Source organism: Silene latifolia, chromosome 10 (assembly GCF_048544455.1).
Source record: "Silene latifolia isolate original U9 population chromosome 10, ASM4854445v1, whole genome shotgun sequence".
Classification (NCBI taxonomy): Eukaryota; Viridiplantae; Streptophyta; class Magnoliopsida; order Caryophyllales; family Caryophyllaceae; genus Silene; species Silene latifolia.
In genome coordinates, this window is record NC_133535.1 from 157,024,654 (window position 1) to 157,041,933 (window position 17,280).

Genomic DNA, 17,280 nt, shown 5'->3' on the forward strand with positions numbered 1-17,280 from the left:
CTTTTCGTTCTTAAGCATAGACAATATACGTAGAGGCCTTGCTACGTAGACGTGACAAACAGAGCAGGTCGTGTCGGGTTCAGGTGTCACGTTTAAACAGGTCACGAACTCTTCAACCCAAACCCGAACCAATTAAATCTCGTGTCTTGTTCGTGTCGATCCAGTTACATTAATAGGTCATCAAATCTCAAACCTCAACCCTAACCCGTTAATTTCGTGTCGTGTTTTCGTGTCATGTTATATTTGGAAAGTGTAAGTATATTTATGTGAGTATCAAGAAAATTTGTGATTAATTTAGTAAATAGGTTATTCGTGTCTGGTTCGTGTGTAGAGTCCCCAACCCAAACATAGCCCAATTAAATCTCGTGTCGTGTTCGTGTCGACCCACTTACATAAATGGGTCGTTAAATGTCAACCCAAACCCGTTAATTTCGTATCGAATTCATGCCGTATTTTCGTGTCGTGTCATTGTTTGCCCGCTCTAATGCTGCGCATAACAATAAACTAGAGTTAAGGACAGTCACTAAATCATGTTAAAATTTACCTGCTGAAACTAATTTTTATTAATGGTCAGCTTTATGTAGTTTCAAGAACAACGTCATTCGAGAGATTAAGGTTCTACATCGATGATAGAGACCAAATGTATCAAGGCCACAAGAAGGACATTGTTCGCAAAGAAGTTTTCATAATTTACCAAATTAAGATGTCGTATTGAATATTTTGCATGGAGTTTCTAAGGATAAGTAGTCAAAGACTATTTCGGTAAAAAAATAGATGGTGCTGATACAATAAGAACGGTAACTCTATAATCCAATTATATCTCTGAATGTTAGTATACAACTGATACCAAATGTCACAACGCTTTCGTTGCTTTTTTGTAATAGGAACTGGTGATTAATCTGTCCTCATCTAAATCAACCCCCGAAATTTTGTTTACTTCCATTTTTAACATAATTTGACTTTTTTTAAAATTTAATAGTTTTCTATTAGCAGACCATGGTAACGTAAAATAACGTTTTCAGCTGTGCCATAAAATATACTCCCTCCGTCCCGGTCATTTGTTATCCTTTGGTTTTGGCACCAAGACCAAGGAAATGGGAGGGGGCAATTACTAAATGACAAGTGGAATAAATTGAGTCTGAATTATCAAATTACTCATCAAATTCATTCTTAAAATAGAAAGGACAACAAATGACTGAGACACCCCAAAATGAAAAAGGACAACAAATGACCGAGACAGAGAGATTATACTACTAACTGACATTATTAAACTAAATTGGTAACCCAACTATTATAAAAAATGACATAAACTATTAACTGATATTGTCACATATAATACTACTAGGTGCCCGTGCATTCTATGTAATAGAACCAGAAATATTGCGTGATGTCTATAAGGAACAAGTACTCTTAATTGTAAATAATCAAGGTAAAATTATGTTATAAGAGATCTAACATTTTCTCTCAACGCACTAAATATATATAATTATGATACATGCTATTTTTTGTAACATCATTCAGTTTTACGTAGTTGTAAAATAATTTGCAAAACTCATAGAGATATGTCTTCGTTATTAAGGTTTCATATTGATGAACTCCACCATGTTTATAGAGAAAGTGTTTTGTATTTAATTAAAAATCGGTTGTGCCTGTAACACTGAAAAAGCTAGCGACATATTGTAACTATGTCACTTGATGTTATACTAATTGATGACAAAAGTTTTATACTAAAAGCACTAATAATTCATCGGTTATCATCTATACCAATCACGATTTTTTTTCCATCGATGATAACATAGTAGGACTTTTTATCAACTTAAGAATATATTTTTACAGATAATCCTAATGGGAGCCCCGTGCATCGCACGGGCTTTCCAACTAGTACATTATAAACTAAAAAAATTATAAAAATTTATAAATACCGTGCATATATGTCATACATATGCTACCGCCACCGGACATGTATTATGGGACGACTGGACGAGGCACATGCTAGTTTAAATCTTTGCTTTATAATTTATTTTTTTTATTTTTTTTGTTGACTTGGTCTAAGTCTTTATTTATCAAGTAGGTGGTGTTTCACAGTTGTCTAGAGAAAAGTAGGCGGTTTGGTGTCTTAGTTATTTGTTGTCCTTTCTATTTTAAGAATGAACTTGATGAATAATTTGATCATTTTCATTCAATTTATTCCACTTATTATTTAGTTATTGATCTTCTCCTCTTTCCTTGGTCTTTGTGCCAAAACCAAAGGACAATAATTGACCTGACCGAATGGGTTGACATCTCATATTTCCACAAGCCATCCGTTGGTCCGTAGAATTCAGATCAAAATTAGTAGTCTTCTTGAAACTACCAAGGGTGACATGGAGAGTTATCTTCATGATGCAGCGACCGAGGTTGACAAAGGGAAGCCTCTTCATGATGCAGCGACTCGGGGCGACATAGAATTTGTAAGGAGATTGTACAACGACAACCGGGAAGATCCGAGTTTGTGTTTCCTGATTTACAACGACAGCGATAGATGCAACTTCCTTCATGCAGCCATCGAAAGTGGCCATTACACATTCTTGTTTGAGGCACTGAATATCTTAAGCTCATACCCAACACTAGTGATTAAATTAATCTGTCAGGAAACCAGAAATGGTAACACTCTTCACGTTGCCGCTGAATATGGGAATATCTTCATCCTCCAATTGCTAGTCAATGCCTATACCAAGGCCATTTCTGCTGCTAAGAGCAATCAGGTGATGTATCATCGTCTTCCCTTTATGATTACAATATACTCCCTCCTATTCATTCATTTTGTCCCTCTTTCCCTTTTTGGTAACTTTTGTATGGTCCAAATTTAATTACATGTGGGGTAGGGTATTGCTTGAAATTAAGGTCGGCACGACACGACCCAAAAGCACGACTGATCGTGTCTGGACCGGGTCGAGGTTAGGGGTGATGGGATCCCGGAGCTGGGCCTGCACGACACGTCCCATTCCGAACTAAAGTCTTGATGTGATTAATCTAAAATAGTCACCCTTTTAAAAGATTGTGTGGTGTGTGGACCCAAACCTTCCGTTTTTTTTTTTTTGGTTGAAAATGAGCACAGTGTGTTACAATTGAGAATCAAACTCTCAACTTCATGATTAGGATAAAATGCTCTTATCAAACTGTTAACATTAAGATTTTTATTATAGTCCCTTCACACCATATAATACTCTCGTCCCGTTTAAGTGATCAACTCATTTATTATCTATTTTTACTTTTAGGATAAATTATCAATTACTCCCTTTTAAATTACACATTTTAAAATTTACTCCCTTTTATAAAATTTTCCAAAAATTACCACCAAAATATTGTCAAAGTTTAAAAATTGCTACCAAACTCCAACTTTTATGTTTGAAGGACGAAATTGCCCCTAATTAATTTAGTTCTCATGTTGCATCAATCTCAATTGCCGCCCTCCAACCTCCAATCACCACTGATCTCCACCACCACTATCACCCACCCTCACCCCATCCCTGAACTCGCCATACTCCGGCGATCACTCATCCTTTAAACACCCAAACTATATCCTCTTAAACGATGTTCTTTAGTGCTGTATATGGAGTATTTAATGACGATGAAGTTTCTTGCTATTTTTTTAGATAAAAGGTTTCTCAAATGCATTATATGGAGTACTTAAGGTTTCGTTAACCTACATTAGTACTATATTAATATGATTTCAGAAGGTTGTGCCTATTTTGTCATGCTTGTTGTGAATGTCTGCCTTATTATATTTGTCTTTCGTTCTTCCTAGCTAGTTCTTTGTACATACCAAGCGCCACAATGCTTGTTTTCTTGATTTTTACAGTGCTACATCCCTAAAGAAATTACAGTATTAATATATAAAGTTACTGACTTGTGGTATAGTTTGGGTTTTTAAAGGATGGGTCACTGGACTTCGGCGAGTTCGAGGTTGGGGTTAGGGTGTGTGATAGTGGTGGTTGGTGGTGGAGATCACTGGTGGTTGGTGGTTGAAGGACGCCAATTGAGACTGATAAGTAATAAGAGAACTACATTAATTAGGGGCAATTTTGTCCTAAAAACATAAAAGTTGAGGTCTTGTATCAATTTCTAAACTTTGACAATATTTTGGGTGTAATTTTTGAAAAAAATTATAAAAGGGAGTAAAATTCAAAATGTGTATTTTAAAAGGGAGTAATTGATAATTTACCCTTACTTTTATTAAGATTTATACAAGTGTATGAGTGGGTGTGTAATATGGCTAGGTGGGCATGTGAGACAAGTCCTTAATTTATCATTGTTTTTTTGTCTTTTGTTTCTCATTTACTTGGTTTTTGTGTCGAAATGAATATATAACAAATGACCATAACGGAAGGAATATCGTTTATAAACAGTCAAGTTTTCTGAGTAATTACAAAGAGTCTAACTTTACAACGATTTTCCAACATTCACAATTATAACCTTTAATGTAATAGTACGTCATCATGTTTATCCAAAGACTGTAGTCATTGTCATGAATTACATAACATTTAAATGTTGTATTCCATAGACAATAAAATAAGATACTTGTTTTAGAGCAATAACAATAGTTTTTTTTTTTGGTACATAAGAGGGGTATCCCCCGTAATTAACTAGCTACTAGACGGGGGATAGCTACCCCGAAAATGTCTTCTCTAAGAATAGGTCGGAGATCGGAAGGTGGATAATCCAGAATAGTCGGAATGGTGCTAGAATTGACTCCATAATTGGCAAGCCAGTCGCTGGCTCGATTAGCTTCTCTATAAGTGTGCTCCAGTTTAATTGTCCAGCTCGCATCGTTGATTAGCTCTTTGCATTTTTTAACCAAAAACTTAAGACTGTTATTAACGAGCTGATCCTCGAGAATAAGATTGATGCAAGGCCGATTATCCATATGGATTAGGAGCTTCTTCAGACGAAGTTCTCTCGCCTTTTCAAGACCCGCCAAAAGAGCAAGTATTTCGGCTTTCATGGAGGTGCAGATTCCAGCTAAGAAAAAATATGCGTTGAGGAAGTTACCTGTTTCATCTCGAAATATTCCTCCACATTCTGCTTTTCCCGGATTTCCTTTAGCTGCTCCGTCAGTATTCAGTAATGTCCATCCATGTGGAGGTGGGAGCCATCTAATGAATACTTCTTTAACCGCTGAGGTCGGACTGGGAGTGAAAATTGAAAAACGATCAAATGCTTGCTTAGTCACTTCAAATTGACCAAAGAGGAAAGCTCGTGGATTAATTGGATTCTCCTCATCACGACCGAAGACAACATTATTACGCCACTTCCATATCCACCAACATGTAACCGCAAAATGCATTGGCTAGTTAACTAAGTTCAAACTTATGTTATTGCTCGCATTGTTAATAATCCAACCGGAGAAAGAAGCAGTATAGAATGAATCAAAAGGAACCAAGTCACCTATTTGGCTCCAAATTTGACGGGAAACCTGACAAGATCGAAGCAAGTGATCATGAGTTTCTTCTTCCACTCCACATCTGGGGCAAGTCGGATCATCGCTCATATTTCTTCGAACGCGATTAACATTCACTAGAAGTCGACCATGAGCAGCTAACCAAATAAACATTCTGGTTCGTTGTTGAACCGGGAGGCGCCAAATAACACGCCAAATGGGAGGTTTCGGATCAAGAGTGGCATTCGTACCTTTTAAGTAACCTAATGCGGATTTCAGGGAGAATTTACCGGACATGGAACCTTTCCAATAGAGTGTATCTTCCAAATCCGGGTCTTGGAAGAGCGTAATTGAAGCTATTCGCTGAAGATCAACTTGAGGAAGATAATTAGCAAATAAATCCCATTTCCAACCCGATTCCTCGCTCCACATATCGCTAACAGTGGCTCCTAATATCATCTGGGATAGGAGCTATAACATTATCCGAAAGACATTACCCATCCACCCATTGATGATCCCAAAACAGAGTCCTTCTTCCATTACCCACCGCCGTGGCCGTCCCATTCACTATTGTCTTAGCTTGAGTTGAAATGCCCGCCCACACATTTGACATTTTTTGCTTGAGCTGAAACATGTCCACGTCACACCGACCATTACAATACTTGGAGCGCAAAACTCGAGACCAAAGGCTAGACCGTTCAGTTAGTACTCTCCATCCCAATTTAGTAAGAAAGGCAGCATTTGCTTGTCTTGCTGACATAATTCCGAGACCCCCTTAACTTTTTGGGCGCTGCACTACTTCCCATGAAATCAAATGAATGGATTTTTTTTGTATCATTGCCACTCCACAGAAACCTTCTTGCTTTTTTGTCAATGGAATCGCAGACAGAGCGTGGAAGTTTAGCAGACTGCATACTATAATTAGCTATCGATGTCAAGGTAGATTGGACTAAAGTGGACCTTCCTTGAATTGAGCTTGTTACCAAAAACTTTATTTTAAAAGTTTATCTATTGCATTCAAAAATTTGTTCTTATTTTTAAGAAATAAGTTCTAAAATAAGAACCAAGTTTGTAAATATTAAATATTGGAAATGTACATCTAATAAATATAACTCTGTAAGATGTGAGAAACCATCAAATTGTTCATTTTCAAGTGTTGTCCATCTAACAACTTTATATAAAGTTCATCTATTGTGAATAAAAATTCTTAAATATTGGGTTTCGTGTAGTGTGACATAGAATGGAAAGAGCTTTATATAAAATTCTTAATATTGCTGTTGCACTTAGGTTATTTCACAAAAATTAAGAAAGTATTGAGAAATGTTGTATTATTAATTAGGTGTTATAAATGTTATTTGAAAATAAAAAGACAAACCTTTTCCACCAATAAAATGGTTAATGCCCTATTTTTTTTCCTAATTGTTAGTGCTTTGTAAATGAAAATAACATGTACTCCACTACTCCGTAATACATAGTAAAATGTAAAACGACATATTTAAAAAAAAAAAATTCCCTAAAGCGACTTACATTATGAAACGGAAGGGGTATATAAATAACCGGGAAAATATACAAATTACCCCATAAATTTGATACTATGTGCAATTAAGCCCTCTAACAAACAATTTTATAGTCACACACCAAGTATTTGACGAATTACCGGAATTCATTCGAAACTTGTATTTAGACCAATTAGCAATACTTGCACATGATAATGCCTATATGAGAAACCTACGAACCATGTGAATCCCATCAACGGGTACGTGTACATATTCGACGAAGAATTCAACGTATATATTCAAATATGAGTACGTGTACATATTCGACGAAGAATTCAACGTATATATTCAAATATGAGCCCAAACTCACAATTTCCGCCATTTATGAGCTTACTTTTGTGCTTTAAAATCCTTGAGTTTGCTTGATAGTGAAGGAGAGAATGAGATGGAGCCATACAAGGAAGAAAAGATGACGGGGAAGCAAGTATATTGATTTTAAAGCCAAAAAATATCAGAAAAGGAGTCCAATAAATATATTTCTTTTTTCTTTAAATGTCCATGCTAACACTTAACGGAAAAAGTAATGGCGTTGGAGTTGGAGTCCCTTAACTGTAAAGTTTCATAGTTAAGATCCTTAACTGGGATAAAAAACCGATAGTATAAATCCTTGTCTTTGGGTTAACTCCAACTTTACATATACCATATTCTGTGACAGGAAACATTGGCATGGTTAGCAACGATTTATTTCGGGTCCACTCCACTCCATTTCACCTCTCCTAACATTATGCCGACGTCTGAAAATATAGCAAGGTACCTAGTATCACTGGATGAACATTTTCTTAAGACAATGGGCCAATCGTACCCTATGAACCAGTGTAGCACACTAAGATTGGAACATGGTAAAAGCATCGTCTTCATTGGTATGCAAAGAGGCTTCTCTCAGTTAGTGAAACAAATACTTATCTCAGATCTTCCTTATTCATTGAGGGGCGCGCATGGCAAGACTCCTCTACATTATGCCTCCAAATGCAACGGTATGAACTTCTGATCATCGTCTTTGATTCAATACCTAGCCATAATAACGGGGATTGTCGATGAATACCACCGTTTTTATGACATTGGTATGATATATGCAGAGCAAGTGTCGAGGATCCTACTTGAAAAGCATCCTGGGCTTATCAGGGTGGTGTGTTCGTTTGGTATGACGATGCTTGATCATGCCGTTGAAGATGGCACTACTTGGTTGATTAGATTGATGCTTACACAAGTAGATAACACTAAACCTACCATTCCATACCCGGCAAGATTACCATGGACCAAGGCATGCGAAACTACTCGCACAAGAACAAAGAAGGGTGACACTCCTTTTCATATAGCTGCGAGAAGGGGGGACATTGAAATTTTAGAAATTCTAATCCAAGGTTATAAGTCTGCCCTCGAAGAGGAGACCAAATATTGCGATGGGGCAGATGCCGTGTCTGAGCCTGGAAATGATCTCATTGGTGACAGTCTATTTCACATTGAGAATTTTGAAAAGGAAATACCTCTAATTATTGCCTTGCGAAAAAAATATGATGATTGCGGATTGATATTGTCCGAGGAAACCTTTCCATCAACAATGGGATCTGCTTTGAGGTTCAATTACAAGAGATCCTTACCAATAGCCATAGAGAATGGTTGTCTATTGTCGGCCAAGAAGATAATAGAAAGAGTGATATCATGTAGTCGTATGAGTAGATTGGAATTTCGTCTCAACCAACTTGAAATTCATAATCCTATCATTCTTAACATAGCCAGACATATAGCTAAGAAATCTCCAGGTATTGAGTGACATATTTATGGCCATAATTCTCTTGTGCAACGGTTTTTCCGTGTTTTTTTTTTTTTTGAAAAAATAGGGACCATTTTTTGGTCAATAGTGACCATCTTGAAAAAAGTGATCAATTTTTGGTTCTAAAAAGTCGTCACTATTTGTCAAAAAGTGTTCACTTTTTTCTCTTTGCATGTACAACGGTCTTACAATAGAATTTGTGAATCTCAATACATATGTCGAGTATCAAGAGCGGTAGCTAACTATTTTTGTGTTGCCAGGGATGCACGAAATGGTAGAAGCAGAGGAATTTAAAAAGTTTTTGGAATTAATTCCTAGGTTTCTTGGAGAAAATAAAAAAGATTCGAAAACAATTCTCAAAGAAGCCGTGGAAAAAGGTGAAGATTGGTTTATCAGATTGGCTTTAGATAGCGACAGAGATTTATTTAAAGAGTGTGTACCAGCTTGGCAAGTAGCATGTGAAAAGGGCAACATATCCTTTCTACTCGTCTTTATTGAATTGTGCGGTCATGAAAAATTTATTGAGCATTGCCAGGACAAGGGACAAACACCTCTTCATCATATAAAACTTATGCGATTTGAAGAGTATGTTGAGTTGTTAAAGATGCCGGTGCTAAAAGAGCTCACAAACCAACTTGATAGTGATAGAGCGACACCATTGCATCGAGCAATTCTACGCTGTGACCTTGAACTGACTAAAGCCTTGTTGGAGACTGATGGTATTGATATCAACATCGAGGATAACAATTGTACAACAGCTCTTGATTTACTTGAAAAGAACTGCAAACTGTCTACAAGCTGGGTATGTAACTATTACTTGGGCTTTGTGATAGTACTCTCTATCCATGTTATATTCTGTATCCATGTTATATTGTTATATACTAGTCTCTCCCTTTGCTTTGCTTCACTTTCTTTTTTCCTCAACTAGAAGTTTGCATTTTGTAAATGTTGTGAAAACATGAGAATATAAACTAATAACAGTAAGAGTACAATAGAATTAGGAAAATAGCTTATTGAATTTGTTAGTATAAAACCGATCTTGAGACTCCAACCATCGGCTTAAACTTTAGCTTTTGGTTGAGATGATTTATTGATATGGTATTAGATCCAGTGTGACTAAAAGATTACATGTTTGAATCTCACACTCCTCAATTCTAAAGTGGAGTATTAGGACCAGGTATGGGGAGGGTATGGGGAGGCTTGCGATTGCATCCACACTTCAAACTCAAAGAGCATTCGCGTGAGGGGGCGTGTTAGAGTATAAAACCGATCTTAGGATTTCAACCATCGGTTTAAGCTTTTAGTTGAGATGATTTCTTGATAGAATTGTTTATGGGGGTAAAGATTGTGAAATATCGGTTGCGGATGCAATTTTCTTAATGGATCATAAAAAGACAATGACTTATTTTGAGCACAAATTCCCATTTGTGACGGACAATATCTATCACAAGCTAATATCACCCACATGGGAAGATAAAGACAAGTCATTAGTCATTCTCTAGGCACTTTAATTTTTATTTTATCTACCAAGTAGTAATATTTAACCTGTGACAAACTTGTGACGGTAAACTTACTATTGTTTGAGAGTCTACGCAAATTGGCAAGTAGCATGTTAGTTAGAACTTAGAAGTTAGAAGGGCCCCTAAACAAACGTCACTTCATTTTGTAAAATTTTTGCAGCTTGAACAATATATTAAGTTGTTAAAGATACCGGTGTTTGAGAAGTTCTTGAACCAACGTAAGATGGATGGAACGTCACCATTGCATCGAGCTATTCAACGCGATGACCTTGAATTGACTAAAGCTTTGTTGGAAATTAAGGGAATCGACGTCAGCATCAAGGATAAAAACGGTAGAACAGCCCTTGATTTACTTCAGAAAAGTTGCGGACTTTCTCCAAGCTGGGTACGTTCAAAAGCACTTGCTTTTGGTAAATAATATATTACTCCATGTATACCATCACCTAGTTGTGTTTGTTGCGTGTAGGGGAAGATGTGCCGGGAAATCAAGGAAGACTCAACTGTAAAAAAGCTCAAGTATCTTTTCCGGAAGATATCATTCGAGGGAATGCAGAATACCTTGTCAGTGGTGGCTGCCCTTGTGGCCACCATCACTTTTGCGGCAGGGTTTACTGTGCCAGGTGGGCCCGATAGCAAAGACGGGACCCCAATGCTAGCAACAAACGCAGCATTCCTTGCATTCTCCGTCTCCAACACACTAGCCATGTGTTGCTCTATTATGGTCTTATTCCTACTACTCGGCCCAATGATGTGGGATCCTCATCCCTCCCTCTTCTATGTTAACTTGAGTTTATCCCTCCTATTGATGTCACTCAGTGGGACAATGGTGGCCTTTATGACGGGTGTTTACGCCACAATGGCACCCAAAACCAAGTGGAACGCCATCTTCGTATTGGTCTCATGCTCCTTGGCCTTATCGATGGCTTGTATTGTTTTGTTGTTGACCTACTCACCTCGCTTCAAGAAGCTATTCACATGGAATACATACAAGGAGGCGGTTCAAGCCCCATATGTTGCAACTGCGAGTATTTTACACCAACCTCCGGGGAGTCCAAACAGGTCCCTGAGTCAAGCCTCCAATAACATCGAATTAACCGTTATTGTGCAATCAGAAAGCCTCACTCTCCAGGCCTGTGACGACAAAGCAGGAAGCTCAAACACGATCATGACCTATGACGACAAACCGGATAGTGAGCAATTTGAAAGATCAAACACGATCTTGACCTTTGACGGCGAATTCATGACCTTTGACGACGAACTGGATAGCGAGCAACTTGGAAGATCAAACACGGTCATGACCTATGTCGGCAAACCGGATAGTGAGCAATTTGAAAGATCAAACACGGTCATGACCTTTGATGGCGAATTCATGACCTTTGACGGCGAACGGGATAGCGAGCAATTTGGAAGATCAAACACGGTCATGACCTATGTCGGCAACGCGTATAGTGAGCAATTTGGAAGATCAAACACAATCATGACCTATGACGGCAAACCGGATACTGAGCAATTTGAAAGATCAAACACGGTCATGACCTTTGACGGCGAACAGGATAGTGAGAAATTTGGAAGATCAAACACGGGCATGACCTATGTCGGCAACGCGTATAGTGAGCAATTTGGAAGATCAAACACGATGATGACCTATGACGGGAAACCGGATAGTGAGCAATTTGGAAGATCAAACACGGTCATGACCAATGACGGGAAACCGGATAGTGAGCAATTTGGAAGATCAAACACGGTCGTGACCTATGACGGGAAACCGGATAGTGAGCAATTTGGAAGATCAAACACGGTCATGACCAATGACGGGAAACCGGATAGTGAGCAATTTGGAAGATCAAACACGGTCGTGACCTATGACGGGAAACCGGATAGTGAGCAATTTGGAAGATCAAACACGGTCATGACCAATGACGGGAAACCGGATAGTGAGCAAGGGAAACCGGATAGTGAGCAATTTGGAAGATCAAACACGGCCATGACCAATGACGGAAACCGGATAGTGAGCAATTTGGAAGATCAAACACGGTCGTGACCTATGACGGCAAACCGGATAGTGAGCAATTTGAAAGATCAAACACGATCATTAACCAAGTCTCTGACGGAACAAGGACTAGTGTGCACTGAGTCACCGAAGCCGTCTGAAGGGAGGTCATCATCCCTCTCGCAATTCACATCTAACACCGGAGGATATTAAATTGAAATCAAACAAGGCTGAATGACTATGAGCCTTTTTCTATACTGCAGTATGAGCTTTATTTCTATTTCAGCTTGAAAATATAACATAACATCTTATAGTTCTTATCATATGAAGTACTAATAATATTCCTGTGCAAAGAGCAACACCCTGGTTTTGCCAAAAATAATGCCGGTGTAAACGTGTATTATTCCCGGACTCAAACTGGGTCTGATGGCAAATTGGTGTTTATTAGCAAAATAGTTAGGAAGTTGGGGTTGGTTTGAAACTATTTTGACTCATGGTGTCCACGTCATCAGTTTTTATTTTTATTTTTCCAGTTTTTATGGTAAGTTTTTTTTTTTTTTATATATAAATTTTTTTTTAAAATGAATAGTAAAGCCGCTAAGAAACCTAGCGGCTTTACTATTCAATTTTTATTTTTTTCAAAAACCGTCACCTTCTAACACTGATGAGCCTATTCTAGAAATGAATAACCACTAAAGCCGCTAAGAAAGTTAGCGGCTTCCCTATTTCTCTATTTTTCATAAGCTTATGGCATTTATTATCTAAAAATGACAAAGAAAACTTAGCGGCTTTGCCTAAAAATTGGAAAACAAATGAAACTGATGACGTGGACACCATAAGTCAAAATAGTTTCAAACCAACCCCAACTCCCTAATTATTTTGCTAATAAACACCAATTTGAATCGTTGTCCGTTTTACAGAATTTTAGACTAATAATTGAATTATTTGGAATACTAAACTTTTGCAATAGCTCAAGAATATGCGGATATGCCTAAAGAATGAATCTTTACTCTCTACCGTAGTTTGCATTACAGAGATTCTAAGATATTCAAATACACCTTTTTCGAAAAGGATACGGTTACACTCAGTGTATAGAATCTTCTATACACTGCGAGTAACCTCATGACACGTGTCAATGGCGAGGGCATGAGATAGAATCTTTTTCAACTTTTATTCTGTTATATTTTGGGACCCAACATTAAAAAAAAAATTTGAAACTTTTCCAAAATTATTATTAATTCTTTATACCATACTTTTTTCTAATTTGGTAAGATAATATTTTCATTCTTTACTTATTTACATTTTTTTCTTTTAACAACAAAGTGAAGAACTAATTAACACCAATCCCTACCACCACCACCATCACCGCTGCCTCCTCCCCGCCAGGCAACCACCTACCGGTGCCGGAGACCTCCCGAGTTAGGGAACGACTCTAGCCACCAATGTGAACCCTTACCCCACCGGTGCACCAACTTCCTTAACTCCACCTAATAGCAGACCCGAGAATCTCACGCCTCAAGCCTGTAAACTACCACTTTACGCTACCAACCACCTTTTCGTCCTCCTCATGGGTCGCAATGGCCGTACAAACCACCCATGTCGTCATCCCTGGCCGCGCCAACCACCACCCATGCCATCATCCCGTCAACAATCAAATAGAATCATTGGATCGTTGACGCTATTAGATCAAAGCAAATCGATCATTGATGGTATTAATATCTTTGAAGTTATTACTTCGTATGTAATCAATTTAAATCGATTCATTGACATTATTATCCGTCTAAAAGAAGTCCTGCACCAATAATTTTGAGCAAATTAACTAGTCGATTCTGCAACTATTCTGGAAATTGCACCTACAAGTATTTTTATTGCTCTTGCACCATCATAATGCTGCTATTAAATGGTACAAATGTTCTATAAAAGCATTTGGCCTGGTTATATAAAACGTAACATTTTTTGAATATTAAAGATGAAAATTTTTCTTTTTGTAATTAAAACTAACCTTGGCACAATGGACTTACTAAATTTTTAAAATTAAAAATAACCGTAAAAATATGGTGCAAAATATTTGGTAAGTTATGATAAGATTATGTTAGTAGAAGATATTATCATTAATTTTGGTAAAAATATTTCCCTAACAATTTTTTCTCACAACTTTCTCATATATATTTCCTTCCAAATTGAAAATAATTTCCTCCATAATTAAATAACAGATTCCGCCACATGTTGAACTTTTATTGGTAGTGTATAGAAGATCCATACACTGAGTGTAACCGTAGCATTTTCCCACCTTTTTAGCTACGTATTCTTCCACAACTGAAAACCACTGATGATTGACGGTATAAATAATTGAATACCAATTTTTGTGAATTTTTTGGTTAATGGGTGTTAATTAGCAAAATAATTAGGTAATAAGCGTTCACTTGAAATTATTTGGGTCCATAGTGTCCACGTCATCACTTTTTATTTTTTTCCAATTTTTATATGAAACCGTTAAGAAATCTAGCGGCTTTACAAAATATCATCGTCCAAATATTTGTATATGTTTTATTAAAAAAAAAAAAATTGAAAAGCAAGGCCGTTGAGAACTTCAGCGGCTTATTCCAAGTTTTCAACAATTTCCAACAACTTGCATTAGCTACACTACAAAATGGCCGTACTGATATGATAAGCAGCTAAGATTCCTCGCGGTTTTGCCTTTTATATATAAAAAAAATTAAGTGAAGCCGCTAGGTTTCTTAGCGGTTTCATATAAAAATTGAAAAAAATAAATAAAAAGTAATGACGTGGAAACTATGGATCCAAATAGTTTCAAGTGAACACTTATTACCTAATTATTTTGCTAATTAATGCTATTTAGCCAAAAAATTCAATTTTTGTTCTAATGTTTAAGGGAATATGATATAGGTGGTAATTAGACCCCTTTACTTTGATCAATTGTGAAATTTAACCCCTTAAGTTTTAATTGGAGTAATTAGCCCCCTTACCATTTCCAATATGTGAAATCAAACCCCTTACAATTTTTCCGGCCAATATCTTACCGGATACGGCTCGAGTCATACGGTTATGGGTCAGATTATGGTCAGAATACGGGTCAAGAAATAATTTATAATGTCACCGGGTCGGGTCAGACGAGACGGGTCAGAATACGGGTCGGGTCGAATACGGCTCGAGTCATACGGTTATGGGTCAGATTAGAGTCAGAATACGGGTCAAGAAATAATTTCTAATGTCTTTTTTAAACGATTTTTTTTATTAAAAAATATTTTTGTAAAAAAAGTAAAACATATTTAAAATTAATATTTTAATCATATTCAATGTTTACATTAATTATATTGACATAATTTATTAAAAAAAATTAATAATTATTTCATTATTAAATATTACTAAAAGTTATATAAAATTGACTTTTTAGTTGTGTTTGTAATTTTAAGTAATGAAAAAATAATTTTTTAAAATATAATATATAAATATCAATATTTTAATAAAATTTTTGATTTACCTTTGACCCAACGGATCGACCCGTTCGGGTCGGGTCTCAACCCTAAAATAACGGGTCATTTCGAGGTTGGGGTCAAACGGGTCGAAAAAACCTGGTTTGTAATCCTAAAAACGGGTCGGGTTTTCAGATCGGGTCGAGTTTTGACAGGTCTACTACAAACCCAGAAAATGAAAAATGAAGAACCTTAATTTGAAAAATTAAAATCTTATACTCCGTATCAAATAAAAGAAGAAAAAAGTAGAGATATAAGAATTACCTGAACTTAAAAAGAAAAAGTTGAAATAAGAAATGAGAATCAGATTAATGGAATGGAGAGAGAGAGAGTGGGAATGAGAATTAAAATTGGTGAAATTGAAAATTAATTGAAGTGGGTTGATGAATGGATTAGAAACAACAGCTAGTCTTGCTTGTGATGGACTAATCCCGTCACAAGCTTGTGACCTCTCACAAAAAGGGAGCGGGGACGAGGTGGGGCACCTCCATGTGCTTCCTACTTACCTTTTAATGGGCATTTTGTGAGAGAAAACGGTATCCGTCATAAGCTTGTGATGGCGCCCGTCTTCAATGAGATTTTGTGTAGAAACAATAAGGGAGGGAGTGAGGGCATTAAAGGAAGAAAAAATATAACTTAAGATGACAATTTAAAATGGGTGGTGAAATTTTCTCTTTTTGCTCTGATGTGGTAGTTACTAGTTAGTTTTATATCGAACCAAATGAGAGTAGTTTTTAAAGAAATTTTATTTTGGAAACATTGATAAAATCTAAATTTTAGATGGTATAGTAGTTGTAAAAAAAACTTCATTTTAAAAACAAAACTTAAAATCTTTATTTTAATGTCCAGAAACCATACAACTGGTGGTTGCAAATGTAATGACTTCGGCGTTATTTGGTAAACGACATATTGACCAATTTTAGCATATTCAATGGTTTTAGCATGTTTGACCAATCAATATGCTAATTTTAGTGTTTGGGGAAACAACATATTAAAACCGCATATTTGGGGTCAATATGCTGTTTTACAATATGCTGCTTACCTTAGCATATTGGTTAGCATATTGTAAAATAGAAATTTTTTCTCCATTTTACAAATAAAACTAACAATCTACTAATTTTAATCTGCCAATTACCCAACACTTAGACCCTGTTTGGTAAACAGCGGATTAATATTAGCAGAAGCAGATTTAGAAAGCAGATTTGACTAGCATAATGATTTAGCGGGTTTGACTAGCAGATTTATTTAGCAAAATTGTTTTAGAGATGTTTGGTAATTGACAGTTTTAGATTAGCAGATTGTTTAGATTCTTTGTAAAATGACAAATAAGGATATGAATAAATTATTTATTAAATATATAAAAGGAAGGTTAGTATTTTTTAAGGGGGTAAATATGACAATATTTTTTCATTCTAATCCGCTAACCTAATATCTAAGAGGAGAAGATATTGCAAAATAAAGATATTGGACCCCAATATGCTATTTCAATATGTCATTAACCAAACGCTCTAAATAGCATATTCGTAAGTC

At 36.5% G+C, this 17,280-nt stretch overlaps 1 protein-coding gene across 1 annotated transcript; it reads left to right on the forward strand.

Moving 5' to 3' along the window:
- Positions 1-1,999: 1,999 nt before the first annotated feature.
- On the forward strand, positions 2,000-12,685 carry LOC141606519 (uncharacterized). Its single transcript, XM_074425676.1, has 6 exons — positions 2,000-2,744; positions 7,631-7,949; positions 8,052-8,735; positions 9,007-9,548; positions 10,427-10,651; positions 10,733-12,685. The coding sequence occupies exons 1-6, from the start codon at positions 2,364-2,366 to the stop codon at positions 12,305-12,307; spliced, it is 3,726 nt and encodes a 1,241-aa protein (XP_074281777.1). The 5' UTR covers positions 2,000-2,363; the 3' UTR covers positions 12,308-12,685.
- Positions 12,686-17,280: the final 4,595 nt, after the last annotated feature.